This window comes from Dermacentor silvarum, chromosome 2 (assembly GCF_013339745.2).
Source record: "Dermacentor silvarum isolate Dsil-2018 chromosome 2, BIME_Dsil_1.4, whole genome shotgun sequence".
NCBI lineage: Eukaryota > Metazoa > Arthropoda > Arachnida > Ixodida > Ixodidae > Dermacentor > Dermacentor silvarum.
In genome coordinates this window covers 256,339,519-256,361,285 of record NC_051155.1, presented here as the reverse complement: position 1 = coordinate 256,361,285, position 21,767 = coordinate 256,339,519, and the positions used below count along the sequence as shown (strand labels likewise).

At 48.6% G+C, this 21,767-nt stretch overlaps 1 protein-coding gene across 1 annotated transcript in view; it reads right to left on the bottom strand.

The window, feature by feature from the left end:
- LOC119440809 (retinol dehydrogenase 12) overlaps positions 1-21,767 on the bottom strand; it is a 231,689-nt gene that overhangs the window by 11,612 nt on the left and 198,310 nt on the right. The window contains exons 5-6 of the mRNA XM_049663062.1: positions 15,755-15,940; positions 6,641-6,980 (exon numbers count right to left, since the gene is read on the bottom strand). Of these exons, the coding sequence (XP_049519019.1) occupies positions 6,641-6,980; positions 15,755-15,940 (526 nt within the window). The remainder of the gene's footprint in view (positions 1-6,640; positions 6,981-15,754; positions 15,941-21,767) is intronic.

Genomic DNA, 21,767 nt, shown 5'->3' with positions numbered 1-21,767 from the left:
GCGACTTCAAGTGATCGTGTATGACAGAGTTTACCGTTCCAATAATGCGAGAAGTGCTGAAAATCTGAGGAGTTTGTTAAAGAAAGCGCGTGAAATCACGTAGTCATTTGTATCCGAAATCTAGCCCTTATGATGAAAGCTGAAGCCGGTAGGATTTGAATGACCGGGCCATTTAGGGACGCTTTAGCCAACGAATCTGACATTTCGTTTAGAAATAGGCTCTGATGCCCTGGTACCCACACCAATCTAATCAAAGCAAAGTGAGGGGGGCACTAACGATCTGAAAGCTCGCAAAACCGTGGAATTATCGGAAGCTGTGAGGGAGGAGCACATAGATAAAGAATCCGTCATGACCACTGTGGAACGTGATGATGTATTTAGTTTACGAAGGGCTAGAACTACAGCTAAAAATTCTGCTAGAAAGATTGGTACGAAGTCTGGGAGGCGAGGAGAGAACGACCAATCAAGAACAGAAATTCCACACTTTTCTTCATTTTGGGAAGCGTCAGTGGCAATAACTGTGCAAAAAGTAATCATTTAAGATATAGCTTAGCATGCGGTAAGATAGTGCCTTTGCATTTTTAGGGAAAAATAATCGTACTGAATTTTAATGGAATTGGTGTTGCAACAAACAGGACTCACCTCCCGAATTGGGACGTTTAATTGATCTAGGAGGGTTTGAATAAAAATAATTTGTGGTGGTGGAATCGAGGCCAGTACAAACCGAAAAACAAGTCCGGCTGCGAGATAAAACTGTTTGTGACCGCCTTATAGGGGATTCATATACAGTAAAAGCTCGATGATACGATCACGGCTAATACGAATTTCCGGATGATACGAATTTTTCTGTGGTCCCGGCCGAGCCCTATTACTTTGCAACGTGCTAGAGAACGGTTGTTACGAATCGATTTTCGGCTGCGTCGGTTGATACGAATAAACGCCGCCCCACTGACGGCCGCGAAAGAGAACAGCGTGCAGTCACGCGCTTTCTCCCGTTATCTTTTGGTGCGGAGGCGCGGACGCGGCGCCGGACAGCGCGGACTCCGCGACTGGGCGCGAAGAGTTTGAAGCGGTGACGCTTTGTACTTTGCTCCTTTTCGGCGGCCCGCCCATCGGACGGGAGTGGCTGCTGTGCTTCGGCCGCGTTCTTTGTGTTGCGCCATTTTACCTAGTCGCGGCGAGCTATGTCTACCGAGATAGGATTGTCTACCGAGATAGAAGGGACATTAGAGACTTCAAGAAATAAATGCTTTTTACGTACATGTGCCTGAGTGAGTTCACCTTTAACTCATTAGTTTAGCTACAGTCGAATCTCGTTAATTCGAACACGCTTATTCGAACATACCGCGCACCGACAATGCTCTTAGCAGCGCGCCAAAGTACGCGGCGGCGCCTCCGACCGGCATTGCTCCCACACCGCCATAGAGGAAAAGCTCAGGAGAGACCCCTCAATGCCGCGCGCGAAGGAACGGGGAAAAAAAAAAAGAATCCGCGGCGGAAATTTCCCCCTCTCTCAAATTGCAAGGTCGCCGTTTCTGCATCGCGCCGGAACAAGCGTGTACGTGCCGACTAGAGTGGTTCTAGACAACCGTATTCTAGCACACACTAGTGCGGACGTCTCAGCCACGCGGATAAAATGGCAATGAACCCTTCTCCTGTATTTTCTAGTCACATGTTGACCTTGCACGCTGCGGCAGCAGCGCAGAGGGAAGCAGCGGCGGAGGCGCAGTCGGGCCAACGAAACTAAAGCCCCTTGATCTTGGGACTTTAAACGAAACTGCTCACGACCGCAACGCTCGCTTCCCGATAACGGCAGAAAACGAAACTTCAGGGAGCGGCTAAAATAAGCTGGCGCCAGCACGGCGGCGGGCGCGCACGGAGATGTGCGCACGGAGTCGAAGGTGAGAGAGCTACGAGGGAGTTGAGAGAGAGGGCGAGGGAGCCACCGAAGCGGCGGAGTTGACGCGGCCAAATCCGCTTCCATGCCGCCCTCCTCCCTCACCTTCGACGGTCTAGGCGCGCACCCGTGTGCCGGCGCCGCCCGCTCCCTGAAGCTTCGTTTTCTGCCGTTATCGGGAAGCGACCGTTAGCCGGCGTGGGCAGTTTCGTGGCCCGCGCTTGCTATGCGCTTGCGCGCCGCGATATTTCACGACTCGCACCGTTCGTGCATCGTGCTATGGTGCACGAATACTTCAAAAATACGTCCTTTTAATTCGAACAAATTTTCGGGCCCTTCGAGGTTCGAATTATCGAGATTCGACTGTAGTTTTAATTGTGTTTCGATGATACGAATTTCGGCTAATACGAATATTTTTCGTGACCCCGTGAGATTCGTATCATCGAGCTTTCACTGTAGTCTTAAATATGATTATACAGCTAATAATCGAAACCTCATAACAAGAGAAGGGATGCTAGCTTCCAGATGTAAAACTTCATTTGCTACAAATTTTGGTAGCCCTAAACATTGTCGCAAGGCCTGCCTCTCCAGAAGAACAAGGGGGCGAAGTTTATATGCAGGAGCTCCAGAGTACAGCACACACCCAAATTCCCATACCGGACGAACATACATGCGGCATATTGTTAAAGGGGCCCTGAACCACTTTTATCGAAGTGGAGAAAGACATTTGAAGCGAAAATAGGCTACTTCAGAATCACTTTGCCGCAAAAAGTACTTCAATGCGTTCAGCAGAAGCGGAGGTATCGGTAATCAAACACGGCCGCCATTGTGCTCCCCTGCCTTCTTCAATGCCTTGCACTGCGAAGACTACGGCGGAGTGGGGCGGGGCCACGACGCTCCGCCTCCGAGACGTCACCGTGGCGCGCAGTTGAAATTTTGGACTTCCGATTTTAGTGCCTACGAAGCGCTAAACGTCAGGCAAACGGGACCCGGACTGGGGTCTATTTTAAAATAAAGTTGTTCTCTCTCTCTCAGCCAAATGCGGTTGTCCTCAGCGAGCCGCAGTGCGCTTCGCCAGTGGACTCGTGGCGGCACCTCGCGGCGGCCGCGGTGTAGCCGATCGCAGCGACCAATAGGAGCCGCGTATTGGAGTGTGCTTTAGTACGAAATAAAGCACACAGAAAAGAGCGAGGATCATGGTGTTTTTAAAACGAGAGCGTTTGAGAGAAAGGTGACTTCGCGCGCCGCTTGCGAGCTCCACGGACCGCGTACGACAGCAGAACTTCGCTGAGATGTTCACAACAACGTATGCTACCCGCGGACTATGTTATTTCACCAAACCCGAGGAGTGGTTCAGGGCCCCTTTAACAACGTTGTTCTTCGCATTCCTGACCGACTATTGTTCAGCCTTCGCAGCAAGCCAACCGCACGAACACCTTTTGCTGCAATGTAGTCAATGTGTGCCTTCGAAGACAGTGAACCATCATATATCAAGCCAATATATTTGACAGTCTCTACTTGTGGGATAATATTTAGATGATAAGAAAGAGAAATATATATGGGGTCCTTTAATGGAAACGCGAGCACTGAGCATTTGTTAACGTTGAGACAGAGATGCATCGCATCAAGCCATCTTTTTATAACAGACAAGTATGTCTGTAATGTTTTATAAAGTTCTTGGATGTAATTTGCTGATGAGAAAAGCGCTGTCATCAGCGTACACGTAAGTATGTATGTCATCATGACATGGGATGGAACTCATTAGAATAGTAAATAAGACTGAAAAAAGTACTGCCCATTGTGGAATGCCTTTTGACGGCGCGTACCTAGCTGAAGAAATGCCGCTTTGGAAGCAATAAAATTATCTGTTCCTTAAAAATTGTGCAATCCATGCTTGAAGGTATTTTGGAAAATTAATGTTCTGAAGCTGATTGATCAATATCAGATGTTCAACTCTGTCATATGCTTTTCAGATATCTAGAGTGACTGATGCCGCATACTGCCTTTGGCGCCGTGCGAATTGAATATGGCTTTCAAGGTCAATATATGCCTGTCATAAAGAGCACTGTGACTGAAACCAATTTGTTTCGTACTCAGGATCGATCGCTCATTAAGAAAATTTATCACATAAATATAGATAATTATTTCAATCAATTTTACGAAATTTGAAGTTAACGCGAGCGGCCTCATATTGTCTAACATATAACCGTCACCCGGATTTTAAGCAAGGGAATAACCTTGGCAATTTTCCACTCCATTGGAAGCCATGCCCTTCTGATGGAATAATCAATGATGTCTAATAAATATTCCTGTGATTCTTTATGTAAAATGTTTAATATGGACGAAGTGATTCGATCGGAGCCCGGAGCCGCTGATGGAAAGCTTAGTAAGACATCTGATAATTCAGAGTTTGAAATTTCCATGAAATCTCCCTGAGTTGGTGACAGCAATGGAGCTAATGGTTGTTGGGAAGAAAATCTACGTTTTAGCCCTCTAGCGATTACCTCCAATGAATCCTTTATTTCTTCGGGAGACAAAACTGCAGATTCTGCATTTATTGGTCGCGGAATCATTTTCTTGGCGCGTAGAAAGCTAAACAGTGCGCGTTTATTATTTGATTTAGAAAGAAATTCAAAATGCTGGATGTCGTACTCCTCTTTAGCCTTCAACACTGTCCGTCTAAACGTACCTGCATTTTCTTCTCGCAACAATGTCCGGATGTTCTCGTTTGAGTGCCCGGATAACGGCTCTGGCTTTTGGTTCAAGGGCACTTGAAGGTCGCCGACAACGGGAGCTAAAAGCATTTCATGCTTAAAACCGTGACCAAAACTCATGAAATTTGTCTGGTCTGCAAGTGAAGAGTGAAATGCAGGTACGCCATAAATTACAAGCTCACTTAACCTTAACTATTTATTTTACTTTAGAAAATTATTCTTTAACCCTAGAAAGCCCAAAGTAATATTTTTGATACGCTAAATTTCATGCCCAAAAGCTACGATTAAAGCATTGAAAACCTAATGTAGGGCCTATACTAGCGTTCTTGATATGTTCCAGGTCGTTTGAAGTTGTGGATAGTTCAGAAATTCAATTAGCAATTAAGTAATTAACGTACTAATTATTCTTACTCGATTTCATTTCACTCTTCGTACCAGCATACTCTCCATGGCCAGAAATAAATGTGAACAAGTTGATTTAATTTTATTTGACGTGGAATGGTGTTCGGGCTTTGTGGGGTTAAATACACTGAAGTAAACAGGATTCATTTCAGACGAAAAACGCTTGAACATCTTATATTTCTTCTTCATCATTTTGATGTAATAAGCGTTACCCATGGTTTACGCACATTGCGTTTAGTGACAATTTTTTTTTTCCATGGAAAACATAAGTCGTAAATTGTCTTAAAGTGAAACTTAACTTATACCACACATCAGCTTCAGAACAGTCGAGAGACTTGATCCCAGTTAGCAGCAAGTAATAATTAACGAAAACAAGCCCGTGACTAATTAATTGCGTTTCGCGACTAATTAGTTAAGTTTGTCATTGCCGGTTGTTGCGTCGAAAGACTCCGACGGCGCACAACCAACTCGGTATTGTCCGTCGGCGGTGGCTATTTAAGTTTGCCGCCGCGTCTCGAAATGTATCGAGGATATGCGGGACATGAACGACGTCGGCGAGACCGCCGACGTCGGCAGTCTCGACAGGAGGACGCCCATTCTGGCGTGTCCTGAATACGTGTGTCGCGATAATGGCGTCGGAACATCGTAACCGCTGATCGCGTCGGACATCGTCGCCGATCGCAACACCGCTCATGACTTCGAAGGCACGAGTTGTCGCCCCCATCGCGGGCAGTGTGGAGACACCTTGTGGGCTTGCTTAATCCACATACACGGCTGCCCGGCAACCCCTGATAGTGCTCGAAAAGAGGTTGTTATGAACCAACATGCGATCCGATCAGCAGATCACACGCTTCATTCAGTGAGTTTTCCTGGCTGCGGCAGCTAAAAAGAAGAAGAACCAGGCATCGATCACGAGCTTTATGTTATGCGTTTACAACAGTTATCTGGCTATCTATACAAGTTCAAATAAAGTTTTGTGTAAGAGCAGCGTTTTGCCTCGTCTACCGTTATCGAATGTTACGCTTTCTCGCCAATACGCTCTCGCTACATATTGTCTTTTGAAACGTGTCAATGGCGTTGTACAGCATTTGAGGGAAACCAACTTTGTTTATGCCACGCCTAAACGAAAGCGATGTAAACGAATGCTTGTAGACCACCCGCGGACTCGAGCCTGTTCAGGGCCCTTCTGTGTACCTGTGCATTGTGAGAGGCTGAACAACGCTGCGTTGCTTCTCGCGTGGTTTGCTTACGCTCGCTTCAGACATCTGTCTTGCTATGTTCGTATACGACACACAATGGCAAGCTCTTCGCTATGATGGCAACACCGCACAATTGCAATCACGCCGAAGCCTGTGCACGCAGAGGCAACGAGGAAAATGAGGACGGGTCCACGCCTCTCTCGCCTCAATGCAGCGAAGAAACATTAGGCGAAACAGGGGCCAGGTTCACAACCAAGGTCCGCGCAGCGCAAGAGTTGCCACCACCAAGGTTGTGCGACACCCAGCGTGATAAAATGAAACCTCCACCACGCCCACCGTCACCATTACCTACACTCCATTAAATCCGTGTGGCCGTACATTACTCTGTACGGCAACCACGATTTCCTTGTTAGCGTTGAAGTACTGACATATTAGTGTCCTCCGCTAGGCCAGGAAGATGTATCTCTCTATAGCATGTGCCGCTGTATAGGAAGATGTAAGAGGAGGTCATGCAAGTCCAGTGATGCGAATGCCTGATCGCACCAGACTCACTCGATTGTCTCTTGCGAAGGTTTGTGTCGGCGGGATGGTTGTCGACGGTGAAACCTCCCTGCGAGTCGATGTTCTCACCGCTAGGGCTAGACAGCTTCGAGACAGCGTCTTCCAGACCACATCGTTGCCGCTCAGCTTGCATCTCATGTCGAGGACTCGACGTCGCCGCCGACATTTTGTTCCCCTTGGCTTCGAACGGTTCCTCTGCCCAGTCCGCTAACAACAAATGAATGCGAAAACACCACAGACATGGAAATCGCTTGGCACTCTTCTTTTACAAGGAATAACAGAGAGAGGCAAGGAGAATGAGAAAACGTTCAGGAGAAGGAGAATTCATCTAAGGCCGTGGCGAAAGCGGGTCTCAGGACTCGCGCACACTAGACGGAACGGGTTAGTCTAAAGCGGCTATTCCGGCAGAGCACTTGGTCAATGATCAAATCACCCTCAGAAACACCAGTTCTTCCGCTCGTAGCACAACTCAACTGTATGCGGCAAATAAGACCTGCGAATATGCGCTATGTGCGGTAAGTTTCATGAACAGCAAGAGCTGTCATCCACCTGAACTCCATCCTCGAGTGCTTTAGAATTCACACAAAAGCTCGCCGCCTTAGCCCTACCGTGATTTTGTCGTTGTCGAGCCGTCCGCGTCGAACGTGTTTGAAAATGACCTCGTCATCAAATACGAGGGAAAATAGCTTGAGGCGAGGTTCCCGACGGCACTGGGTTGTTTGCCTGTGTACGCGCCTGCTTTTGAGGATGCCGCACCACATGCGGGAAAACCATAAATGACGTCATCTAGTGCCGAGCCAGTGCAGCGTAACGCCCCTCCGACCACGCGGCACCGCCGCTTGTGATGGTCGGCGTGAACGTGTGTGAAGGGGATTTAGTGCCACACGGGACCTTAGGGATGGTCGATTAATAGTTTCATTCGATTAACGATTAATCGTTCATCGTTTTAGCCTTTAATCGATTGATCGCTTTCGATGCAGGGTTTTTCATCGATTAATCGAAATTTTTACCGGGCACTTTCAAGAAGGCTGAAACGCAGTTATCTACTTTTGTAGGGCCCTATTTTAATATTTGAGAGGTGGAACCAAGTTTGAAACACAAGTGTATAAACGTTTGATAAAGGTAATCTTTACCTTGTTAAAGACTAACTATAGTTGGCACTATTGGCTTTTGACAAGATGAACAATGTATGTTATAAAATGGCACTCAGTCCAGAATTTAAAAATTCGTCGGCCCTACCACTCCGTGAAGATGGTCAACCAGCGAAGCTGGAACGTGTGGCCCCGGTATTTATCACCGGGTTAATCCCTAGGGTTCATTAAAGTATTTTTTAATTATGAGGTTACACACACGTTCGGCTGCGACGGAGAGAACGACGTCACTGACGGTATGCCCGCAGTTCGCCGTTGTCGCTTGCGTTCGATGTCTCGAGTTTGCTCGGTGGCATGGTTAGAAGCATTCGCCCGCCACTGCCGCTTGAGATTCTTCCAAATCAAATTGCGTCAAAAATTAAATCTGACCGTCACGTAAGAAAATTAATGGCTCATACCCCCTCAAGCAATGGCTTATACGCCCGTAGACGCGGCCTCCCCATTACGACGACAGAAGTGGAATTCTGCGCTGGAATGATTAGCGGCTACGCAGCCAGCTATGAAAGCAGACGACGGCGGGAGCAGTGGCACGAGTGCATGCCGAGCACGAGCGCAGGGGCGCCAACGAGCCAGCTACGGAAGAAGACGATGACGCTCGAGCGAAGGCTGATGATTATAGTTTTGTGTACACAGGCGATTTCGCCTAGCCATATACAATTTCGCCTATATCGTATATGCATATATCGTATTTGCATATACACAGGCGATTTCGCCTAGCCATATACAATTTCGCCTATATCGTATATGCATATATCGTATTTGCATATACACAGGCGATTTCGCCTAGCCATATACGATATGCATTGCGAGGGCATTTCAAGCTTCCGGCTCCGCGTGGCATGGTGGCGTGTGCAATGGGAGGGGGGGGGGGGGAGAGGGGACGTGCTCAGCTTGGCATCACTCTGGACTCGGAAAGACAGTCGACAGTCGCTCTACCCCAGCTGCACAGACACTGCTCGTTGGCCGCCATTCCAGAACGATTTCAAAATTCTCGTCCCACTCCTGTCGAAATCTCTAAAACACCCGCCGGGGTGGCTCAGTCAACTAAGGCGTTGCGCTGCTGAGCACGAGGTCGCGGGATCGAATCCCGGCCCCGGCGACCGCATTTCGATGGAGACGAACTGCAAAAACGCCCGTGTGCTTGCGTTGTAGTGCACGTTAAAGAACCCCAGGTGGTCAAAATTAATCCGGAGCCCTCCAATACGGCGTGCCTCATAATCAGAACTGGTTTTGGCACGTAAAACTCCAGAAAGAAGATAGAACTCTCTAAAACGATTAATCGAACAGGCCTAATCAATTAGGTCGATTAAATGAAAGGTGGATATCGATGAAGATTAATCGTTTTGCGGGATACTTTTAATCAATTAATCGTTCATCGATATTACCAACCCTAATAGACCTTTATTTGCCCACCTTTCGTTTTTGAATGTGGAAGAGAGTTTGTTGCAATGTCGTTGCTGACGGGTGGTTCCCCGTCACAGTGCGTCTCTATAGGTCTGAATCGGATCTTTCAATGCATCCGCTGTTTGTTGTTTGTAACTTCTGGGCCGGACTTACGTGCCATTAAACGACGCCCCGAACCATTGTCCGGAGTTCTGGTATAAGGTCAGGTGGTATGCATCTTCAGTTCTGCAGTGGGACAAGATCCCAATGTTAGCCAGTTTGAAAATTTCTCACTGTAAATGTGTCTTGCCTGTAAATTTCTGTACATAAAGCTGCATTACTGTTACAACTTCAGGATTTCTTCAGTCTCTACAGTCATAGTCGCCAAGCACACCGTCTCTGACGGGCGCATCTATGGTGCAAAGAGCCGAGTCTGTCCTCGTTCGATCTCTGATCGGACTGGCTTTAGAACGTCAGTGAAGCAGCGGAAAAGTTGCAAAAATGAGGGAAAAAAACTGTCAGTCCTTCCACAGGGGTGGAGATGGAAGACCAGCGAAGCTGTACTATGGTGGGAATTATGTATTTCCAATTATGACTATTAAGATGTGATGGAGTAATTGGTTATTTGAACTATTAAACAATGAGAAATATATATGATCCGGTGGTTTTAATTTATTTAGTGGCCACAGGGACTATCGCCTTATGGTGGCTACGGTACACCGCCTTAGGGTGTACGGCAAAGGTTGGCAAGTTCTTCATAAACACGTCACTAACGCCGCGCGCGTTCGGTGCGAACGCGGGCAAAACGCCACCGCCATCGACAACAGTTGTGCGCGCGCGCTGTTTGTGTGACCGCACACAGCCGCTGTCAAAACGCTGGCTATGTGATGGAACACGCCTAAACGCCGTTTCGACACTGTTAGGGGAGAGGCGGGCGAGAGCCCAGAGAGAGTCGGCGGCACAGGCGGCAGAGGCCGGAAGGGCTGCGCGCATGCGCCGCAGTGGTTGAGCGGGCGCGCACACGCACAGTCTAGGCTGCCTCGATGCCCTCCTTGCTCTCCGCTCCCCTTCCACTGGGAAGTCGCGTTTTCTCTCCGCCGTGTGTTCGCTCCCCGTGAAAGCGCGCGTCCCTCGCCCTCGCGCGCTTTCACTCGCACGTTCAGCATACGGCCAATGAGACTTTTTTTTTTTTTCTAATGCCGGACACGACTGTCGCAGAGTGAGCCCTTAACAGCTGTAAAAATTCGCCGACGATTACGATACGCCCTAATGCGAATTTGAGTGCACTCCAGTTCAGCAGCTGCACTATTTGTCCCATAAAATCTACAGTCATATAATTCAGGACATCGCAATTGACATCAACAACAGCTGTAGAACTTGCAGCTCTGCGTGCAGCGATTCAATTGACCGATCAGGAAACGCCCAGAAATGGTCAATCTTCTGCGATTCCCAGGCCGTCCTCCAGAGTTTGCTATCTGCATTACGCCGTGGACCCCACGAACGACTTATCGCAGACACGCGAAAAATTTACCATCGGGCAGTTGAGAAAGGACATTAAATCGTATTTCAATGGTTACCAACTCATTTTGGTATCCTCGGAAACGAGCAAGCAGAAGCAGCCGCTCGATCTTCACATACCAGTGCCGATTGAGTCGCTATTCCGATGTCAAGAACAGACGCACCAGGAAAGCTCTAAGCTCTATGCTCGCGAGCTTATGTTGGCCCAGTGGAATTTGGCAGACTCTAAAAACCATCGTCTTTGTTCCCTGGATACCGATCTGAAGCTCCGCCTTCCATATGGCTTACCAAGACGGGAGAGGTAACTCTCATTTGTCGCCTATGGCTTGCAGTAGCTTTTACCAATGCGGTCCTACCTCATCGGAATGGCCACAAGTCCAGATTGTGAAATTTGTGAGTGCAAAGAGACGATAGCGGACCTTCTGTATGATTGCCGTCGTTTCAATGCACAAAGACCTCAGCACCACGCTCGACACGATTTACAACCGTCCCCTTAGGAAGCCAGAATTCTTGGACCGTGGTCTCAGCCAACGCCGGCACGAACTCCTTTAAAAATGCCAGCGTGCTTTTTAAAAGAAACGGTACTCAATGAAAAACTATAGAATCTGCTAACTGATGCATTCCTTTTTTATCTTCTCTTGCGTTCTTATCTTTTCTGGCCTTACCCCATTCCCATGTGCAGAGTAGCCAACCGGGCACTTAATCTGGGGACGTATTCTGAAACGATCCAATTGGGCAATACTATCGCCTTGGCCACGCTTCAGCCAACGGCGCCCCGTGGATTGGCTGTTTTACAGCGTAAGCTGTTATGGGCTCATTCCTATAGCCGTTTCGGTTCGCGATGGTGCCCGCCGCCGCCGCCGCGTAACCGCTATAGCCCGAAATGCGAAAAAAGTACCCGGTTCCCGCCGGGATTTAAACCCGCGCCCGCTGCGTGGGAGCCTCTACCACTCAGCCACGCAAGCGCTTGCTATCGGGCAGCGGAGAAATGCCCTATAAACCCTCCCTAGGCAGACCCCCGAGCCTCCGCCAGTACGGTGGCGCCATCTAGGTAAGGCGCCTGCAAACTTAGCGTGCGTAGGCGCAGACGACGAGATGCGATTCAGACGAGGCGCGCAATAACGCGATTCCGAGCTGCCCGAACCTACGGCAGTATGGTGGCGCCATCTAGTTAAGGTGCCTGCAAACTCAGCATGCCCGACATGTAAGTTGCAGTTGTAAGGCTTGATCGGGCTCAGCAGGCTGCTGTGCAGAGAGCATTACAAGCCGCAGCTCGCCGTAGATGCTGGGAGGACAGTTCAGATCGTTCTCGTCAAAACGAGGCGAAGAGACTGCTGCGAAGACCTGTTGTGCGTGGTGCCGAAATTGGAGCTACTATTGAGCCGCTCCACCAGCTTAGGCTGTGACTGTGCTGCGTGTGCCGCGCAGGCCTGTGACTTTTTTAGCAAAAGCGGAAAATAAATAGCACCATCTAGTAGTTCCGGTCTACGTCAATTTTACGTCACGGTGTTGTTGGGTGCTCCCGACATATATTGAGTAAACAAACACGTCATTTCGTGGTCTGTTGGTGGAGAAGTGTAGTAGAGACAAGAGAGTTAGTAGTTTATAGTATATTTTGATGGTGGTTTGCACACGGTTTTGCGCAGCGATATTTGTTGACTGTTGAGCGGCTATTGCATGCTGTCTCCTTGTGTAAGTGACAATTTTTGGTGACAGTGTCTTGGAGCAGCTGGCAACGCCACCATAAACAACGCGTTGCTCGCGTGGTTGGTGGTGAAGTGTAGCAGGGACAAGTTAGACGATGCCGCACTGGCTGTGCACGATGGCTGACACACAGACGCAGAAACAGTGTGTCGCTTTATAATATCATCAAAAATGTGTTTCGTAACCGCGTGAGTTGTAGAACAATTTATTCGTTAAAATAACACTTTTCAACTTCCTTTTCAAAATTTATTTTACCTAAAGCGGCCGTAGCCAACCGTATCAGTGCGCAGACTCCGTACTGTGGCCATTACACTCGAAAACAACCTACCCGAGCCGCTCTGCACTCGCACGGTATTTATAACTCACGGTATTCATCACCTCGGCGATACTCACGTTCAATAAATCAACCGGCTGATTACGCGTGACAGGAGCATGCATTACCAATACGCGCTCTCGAACGCTTCACAACGCTCGGTCGCGCGTTGTCCACTTTGGCGATAGTATCGCCTAAGTGGATCGTTTCAGAGTACGGCCACTGTTTAACCTCTCTGCCTTTCACCTCTTGTTTTCCATCCTCCTCCTTGAGCGCAGCTATTTAGGTGTTTTGAATTGGCGATATATTGTGGCAAAACATTTCATTCTGAACGACGGAGTGCTCTCGGCGGCTGCGCTGAGCCTCTGCTCGGGCAGCTCATTTAGCAGCAGCGGCAGATGAAGCATTTCCACTGGTTGCGTCACTCATTGTTCAGAAATAAAGCGTGAACACGGGAACGGGTGGCTCGCGCGGGGCGCATTTCCTAGTGGCGGTGGCGCAGGCGAAGTAGCGCATGCGCAGTAGGTTCGAAGCCCACGGTTTGTTTCCGCACTCGCCGCATGCGTGGTCGCCGCCGGCACTCCTCCTCACCATTTCGCCATGCTCTCCTCTTCCGCTTTCTTTCTCATGCTTCCGCTGCACCCTCCTCCTCGCGTTCTCTTGGCTCGCCGTCTTTCATTCGCGCTCCGCATTCCATCCTTCGCTGTGCTCGGTTACGAGGGACAACGCCGACGCTCGCCGCAGCTACGGGCGCCCAAGAGCTGCGCTCTAAAAAAAGCGAACCAAAGTTCACAAAGATGAGGACAACATTACGCCATGAGCGGCGGTGACTATGCCAGGAAACCAGTGATGACAAGAGTTACTAAAGCAAGACAATTCCGAAGGTGCCGCGAAGAATACGACGATGATGACGAGGCGGCTGTACGACGATGTCAGGACGACGACGTGCTGACACTGAAGACAGATGGCCTGACTACAACGAAGACGGCTCCCGTGTCTGAACCTGGGATTGTGTTCTGGGTGGAGACAGCCCGAGGTATTTATCGGGCTATTTGTATGCCGTGGAAATGTGATGATGATACTTGCGGCGAGCGGCCGCAAAAAGTGGCCAAGTGCTGCTCAGGGGAAGTGATGCAATTTGGGCGGCGTGCAGGAACATCTCGGCAGTAACTCACTTTCCATGTCTTGCATGCCATGGCATTCTGAGCTTGCCTCTGCGCTTAGACTATAGATGCCATTGTGCGCCCTCGCCAGGAAAAGAAGGCTTCTGCCGTAAGGAGTTCAGCAACATTTGACAACAGGGAACTTCGGCACTCGTACTGAAATTGCGCAGCTCATATGCAAGGCAAAGAAAAGAGGAAAGACGAGCGCTCATTTCCATCTGCATGTTTTTGTTCGCTGCCTCCTTATCACTAGAATTTCGCGTTGAGTCGCGCTCATATAGTCTGGTAATGGAGGGATTACCTATGCATTAGCTGTCAGTTAAAAATACTTTTTTTTCGGTACCACATTATCGGTGGCGGCGGACGTAAGGAACTGTGTGGTGATGACGGGCGTCAGACATTTTACGAGGGACTGATGACGGCCGTTGCGTAAGTTCGGCACCACATTGTACTACGCGCACGTACTAAATGTGGCGCTGTCCACTCGCGCTTTCAGCCACGGCGGGCTTCGTTTTCTCAATCGCAGAAATATATGAGGAAGCAATTCTCTATCGAAAACCAAGTGTTTAGCTGTCGAAAGTTTACGTATGTACATGCTGCTCTGCGGAGGATGGGGCGTACAGAAAGAGAGAAACACAGAAAAATGTGGGCAGAAGAATGGAAAGTAACTGAAGGACACACGGTGCATTTCGTGTGATATTATCTGTAGAATAGATGTTCCGTGCTATAAAGGAAGGTTTTTAGTATAGAACTTATGGTCTTGGCAGTTATGTGAAAACAAGAAAACCCCGGTATGCGAAATTAATCTGGAGTCCCCCACTACGCCGTGCCTCATAATCAGATCGCAGTTTTAGCACGTAAACCCCTGCATTTAAAAGAAGAGAAAAACAAATTGCTAACGAGTGGAAGAGGTTTGGTTGCAGTGTGGAGAACAAGCCTATTAAATTGAAGTATGCGAACAGCAAGTTGAGGGATTTGCGCTGTTTTGATGGGCAAGATCGGGGATCTAACAGCATATGCGCTAAGGTATCTCATTATAAAAGTACTACAAAGGTAACTTGCTAGTTTAAGGAGTTAAACTGCAGCTTCCGCGCAATTTGTGATGTTAGCCAGCACGAACAGTGTCTGGCATCTTGATGTAATCGAGAGTTCGACGGAAGCCCGTCTGGTTGGTATAGAATTGACCAAGAAAGACGTACCAAATAAAACTTTGAAAGCGACGTTTCGGCTTCCATGCAGAAGCATTGTTCCCTATGGGGCAAAAAAGATTGAAGTGTCTGTTTAAGTAAGTGTTAGTATGTGACGCAAGCACCGCGCGTAAGACGAGGGGAGGGATTCCTTCGTTCCGATTGAGCGTGTGTCCTGTTGACTGTACCTCGAGGTACAGGCGTGACTTCCAGTTTCTTTCTTTGTCGATTAGTCTAGAGTTCGCCCAGTGAATATGATGCATAGTCGTTGCTGCGTGCTCTGCCAAAGCACTTGACGCCCCTCTTTTCTTATCCACATCGTAATGATGTTGGCGCAGCCCGCTGTTTAAAGTTGCCCGTCTCCCCGCTGTCAGCGCAGGGTATCTTGCATCTTAACCATCACTAAATTGTTTTAAAGATAACTTTGTTCTCACTGAAACGTGAGGCATGCATGCAAGTTATGGGCGAAAATAATCATAAGTTGGATATCAGCGGTCGACTAGGTCGCTATTCTTTCTCTCTCTGTGGAAAAACAGTACTCGATCATCCTGGAACGGCGTACCGGATCCCGTCAGCTTCCTGCTGAGCTCGACGGTGAAGAGCATGTTGCACTGCTTGGTGGTGCAGTAGTTGAGTAGTGGGAACCAGTAGCGGCCGAAGCTCAGGTTTTCCGTGTTCAGCCGACCGGCCACCTGGCCGCACGAGCCGACGACCACCACACGGCTCGGCTTGCTCTTCTTCAGCAGATCTGCGCACGCCCACGAAAGATCGTGTTCCATTAGGACTCTAGTTTTCTATTAATTGTTACTTGCGTTTCTTATATCATCGGCTAAACTGCATTGCAAGTTCCCATTTAGACAGCTTGATAGTCGAAGTCTTCTCGCGTGCTACATTGAACAAAATGTCATTTGTGGTTTTTAAATGCTAAGCATTTCTTGGCGAACATTTGCTACTTTGACAGTATCTATCTATCTATCTATCTATCTATCTATCTATCTATCTATCTATCTATCTATCTATCTATCTATCTATCTATCTATCTATCTATCTATCTATCTATCTATCTATCTATCTATCTATCTATCTATCTATCTATCTATCTATCTATCTATCTATCTATCTATCTATCTATCTATCTATCTATCTATCTATTCTATCTATCTATCTATGTAGATATGTATAGTATGTATGTATGTCGATATGTATCTATGTAGCCGCCTACGACTTTGTGCTCTCGTGGTCGTTTCGTTAACTTGGTATGTACCAAAATTGGCATACTATGACAAGAGTAAATGACGAACATAAATGATATGTCATGTAGGTCATGAAACAGCCGCCTACGTCTTGGTGTTCTCATGCTTCTTTCGTTAACTTGATAGGTACCAAAATTGGTATAGTATGACAGGAGTGTATGACGAACATAATTGATAGGTCATTACATAAATGTCATGACATGCGTGTCATGTCGGTCATGACAATGACCCAGCGAAAAAGATTAACACTCAAAAACCAATGAAATGGGTTCGGACGTGGGTACTTAGCCAAGGAAACACTACAGGATGCTGGTAGAAGTCAGTCATGAGCATGACTGCGGAAAAACGTCAATGACTGAACGAAAAACATTAACACTCAAACACCACTGAAATGGGTTCGGACGTCGGTACTAAGTGAAGGAAACACTAAATGATGGTGGTAGAAGTAATAGTCACGAGTATGACTAAGGCTTTCGCCCTAAGGTCTCTTAGGAGTAGCTAAAGGGACTCCTGAGGAGTCATGGGATGAATGTCATGACATGCGTGTCATGTAGGTCATGAAAAAGCCGCCTACGTCTTGGTGCTCTCATGGTCGTTTCGTTAACTTGGTAGGTTCCCCGCACATTGCTTCGCATAACATCGATTCCCACAGGGTGTGTGATCTGCCGGCTTTTTTTTTTAGGAGCGAAGCTCCTTGGCTCTGACGATGCCTTTTGTAGCCATCGTCAATATAAAATTAAAATGTTATAATAAAGTTATTATAAAGTTATTATAAAATGTTCTGTACTCGCCATCGATGTGTTTGGCTGATGCGACGTATTCGATGGTAGCTGATGTATTCTGGCTGGATATCTTCATTAATATTACCCGCGGTTGCGTTTTCTTGTTTGTATTCTTGTTTTCGATTTATATTGTGTGTAATGAGCTTGATGTACTCACTTGAAATCCCCCCCCCCCATGTAATTAATAAATTTAAAAAAAAACTCTCCCTATCCCGAATTGTGTGTGTCGAGCGTACCTTGTGAATTTTTTTTATCTCGTCTTTCAACATAGTCTTCAGGCGCCACACAGTACATATAATTTTTCATGTACATATCTCTTTCATGATTGACTGTATTAGACATTACTAAGTAAATGTATCTTGTGCGTCGTTTGGTTTCTTGTGCGTACTACGCAATATTGACACAGACAAGTTACGTTACATTTTTCTCTACAGCACTAACTAAACCTTATTTTCACATCGCAGTTATTTTACACCAGCTTAATCCTGTCAGCACACAGTTTCGTGGGCAAAAAAAAAGCAAAATTGCGCGTAGATATCGTCAAATAATTGCAACGAACGCGAAGAGCACGCGCAACGCAAGGGAAACTATAATCGGCGTGCGCTGGCTACGGTAAAGGAGGCGTGACGTGTAAACCAAAATACAACAGCGAAAAAGAAAAACTTCCACACACAGGGGGTCGCAAACCTTATATACCAAGCATCGAAGCGCAAAAAAAAAAATAGTGCGTATTTCAAACATACACACGGCATATTGAAAGTGATTGAATTAGGCAACTTGGGGCATGTTCCCGGCGCCATACATTTACGTCTTCGACCTTCGACGAGTTAACGGCTATTGGTTATAAAGATGTGCAGATGCGATACCGATAAAAAAATCCTCATCAAGGCAAAGCACTTGGAAGCGCGCCGCGAGTAACACTATTTATGAACGCAAGCGTAGCTGAGTCTGAGCTCGTGTGATTCAATATGGCGGCGCCAGCGGGATTGTCTCCACCCTGAACGGCGGCGCTGGCATCGAGGCACCCTGCCTGTGGAAGAAATTTGCCTCCTCTACAGTTCGGCACGCACGCCGCGCGAGGCTAGCGCCATCACTGTGTGTGGGAGCGCAACTTCACGGCCGCGCAATCCATGGCGCATGCGCATTCTCACATTCTGACAGAATGTGCCCGCGCCGTCCGAGTTGTGCGCGCTTTCATTTTCTTTTTTTGACATGAGAAGACATTTCAGGCAACCAACATACATAGTTGCCTAGGGGCCAGTCATGCATAAAATATAAACATAAGTTCGACAAGAAAGCACATCGTGATTTTTTACACACACACACACACACACACACACACACACACACACACACCACACACACACACACACCACACACACACACACACACACACACACACACACACACACACACACACACACACACACACACACACACACACACACACACACACACACACACACACACACACACACACACACACACACACACACACACACACACACACACACACACCACACACACACACACACACACACACACACACACACACACACACACACACACACACACACACACACACACACACACACACACACACACACACACACACACACACCACACACACACACACACACACACACACACACACACACACACACACACACACACACACACACACACACACACACCACACACACACACACACACACACACACACACACACACACACACACACACACACACACACACACACACACACACACACAAAATACCTTATACACAGGTCTCGCTCCGTGTGCTGTTTGACTGCCTTCACGCCATGGCGTTAACTTGTCCTGACAGCCCAGCAGATCGCACTCCTAGTGCTAGTGCGTCAGCTACGTCAAACGCAGAAGCGAAACATGTACATACATCCTCACTTGCGTTGTCATCGTCCACGGACGTTGAGAAAGCCACAGCCGCGCTTTCACTACGAGCGCCGCAAGCCGCCATTTTGCCTTCCGCCCACTGCCCTTACAGCGCGCAGTGCATTCTGGTCTAGCGGCAGCCGGGTGAAATAGAACATGTTCTATCTCCGTGCCGGCGGCGCTGAGCGCGCGACACATAAAACCCCGTTATATAAAAAGTAGCGTCACGCTTTGAAGAATGCCGCCTCCTCCTCGCACACCCTGTCCGACGCCGCGTCGGTATTGGCCTAATGGCATCACGTGGACCGTCGCGCCGCCAGGCGCTGGCTGCGTTTGTTTACGATCACGCTCCATCGCCATTTTCGCCCGAGATGCGTCTACCGACTGGCGAGGAGCACAACAATAGCGGCGAACACAGTCGGCGATCGTCGAATCTGATAAGCGGCGAAAAATAAACAAGTGCACGTGTTTCAAGCGGTGTAGGCGGCGCAACGGTCGAAAAGAGAACGCGAAAGAGAAGAGAAACGAGGAGGAGGAAAGGCGGAGGAGGAGAGTGTCGCTACTTTTTTTATATAGGGGTTTTACCGACGCAGCTGGGCACGCCGGCTACGCCGTGACGCCGGACTGTAGATTGTGCGCTTTCCACCGGCGTTGCTTAACCGCGGCGCGCGTGGCCGCGCGCGCGCGTTACGCCGGACTATAGACAGTTTTAGTTTAGCGCGCGCTAGACAGTACGTACGCAACGTGCGGCGCGCTACGTACGTTACGGTTGAGGCTGTCCCCCACATAATTAGTTTACCGCGCACAACATCTGAAACGGGGAGTGCGCCTAAGCGTCAACACCCTTGCCTCGGAGTGCTACTTGGCGCCATCTAGTGCCTAAGCAATAAACTCGTAAAGCCAACCACGGCAGCAGGTAAGCAGCTTGATACTTCGTGCAGGAAGACGCGCGATGAGTTCGCTTATTTAACACGCTTATTTAACACAATAAACAGCGCATTCGCATGTACAGATGCAAGACTGCCGCGACTTCAGCTCTCCATTTAAAAGCACCGAGTCATATCTCTCGCTTTCCACGGCGTATTTTGGCAGTCAATTGGTCAAGCTGGGGAAAATGCAAGTCATAAACAAAAGTTTGCGGGCTGCGGATTCACGCAAAAAAAAAAAAAAAATCTTGGTTGCCTCGTCAGTCAGCTGGCATTCCTTCTAGCAGATAGAGCTCGAATGCCTTCTCTCGCGTGCAGGCTTTCCATTGGCATGCTGCGCTTGAGCACGCGGAAATAATTTTCCCGCAAAAATTTGGCTTACGAGTGTACGCGTTTCGGGCAGCATCATCCTGAGAGAGGCTGGAGTGCAAAGAAGACAAAAAAAAAATAATACCGTCAAGGGACATCGGTGCTCTTGTGCGCCTTTTTGTTCGGCACAACTTCTCGCGGTTTCTTATACAGCGATATTTTCATTATAGCGCGAATTATAGCGCAAATCGTCTCGCGCGCAGCCGTAGCAAGGGAGTTGAGGGGTGGGAGGCGCGCGCCACGGTGCGGCGAAAGCAGCGGACACGCCCCTTTCCGCAATTACACCCTGTCCGTCCGAATGGGACGGCCGGAGCAACCCTGCTACAGTGAACTAGAAGCAATTCAGTGCAACGAGCGGAGGGGGCCGCGCCTTGCTGCGCGTGTCAGCGGAAGTGGCACCTGAAGCGGTGGCGCTGTCGTCGACCACTCTTGCAAACGAGCGGTTTGAGCACGACCGGCCATTGCATTTCAGTGGTGTGTTTTGGCTGTGGCATTTCGTTCTGTGTGATTGTGTTTCGCCAAGTTTCTCATGTGAATGCGGCCATTTGCGTCAATGAGTGCAAAGCAACGTCTCAACCACTGCTACGCACCAGGGTGTAGCACAGGATACGCCCGAACTAACAGTGCGAAGAAGCTGTCGCTATTCAAGGCGCCTGCAGACCCGGAACGGAGATGCACGTGGGAAAGGAACCTACATAGAGCCGACAAGCCGCTAACCGCAGACTGCGCGGTATGTGAACTGCATTTTGAGCAGCGTTTCATTGTCAGGGACTATGTGCACCGTATAAATGGTGAGGAAGTTCGTATTTCACGCGGGACGCCTACGCTTACTCCGGACGCAGTCCCCACATTTTTGCCGAATCTTGCAGCTTACCTGAGCAAGCAGCCTACTCCCAAGAGGAACGAGAGAAAAAGGAAGAGCGATAACGAAGTCCCACCGCGAAAGAAGACACGAGGGAAGGTTGCAGAGGCGACAGAGGTTGACGAACATGCGGGTGCTACGGGTGGCAACGAAGTCTGTGAGGCCGCGACTGTCGCTGCAGTGATGAAAATCACAGTGCCTGGGAAGCGCTGGACGCTACACGAACTTCACGATGCAGACGGAGTATGTTTTACTTCATGTTCCCTCGACTCGCTCTCTGGCGTGGTTACTGTGGAAAAGGCCGTGTTCTTCACTGCGGATAGTGCCGGTGCTTTACATTCGAAGACGTTCGTGCTTGGTAAGCAGGTGGCTGGTGCGTCAGTGGCAACTATTCAAGATGCTATAACCACTCTGCAGGACGCACATTATATGTACATCTGCAAAGGCGCAGCGTCCCGAGATGAAAGCTA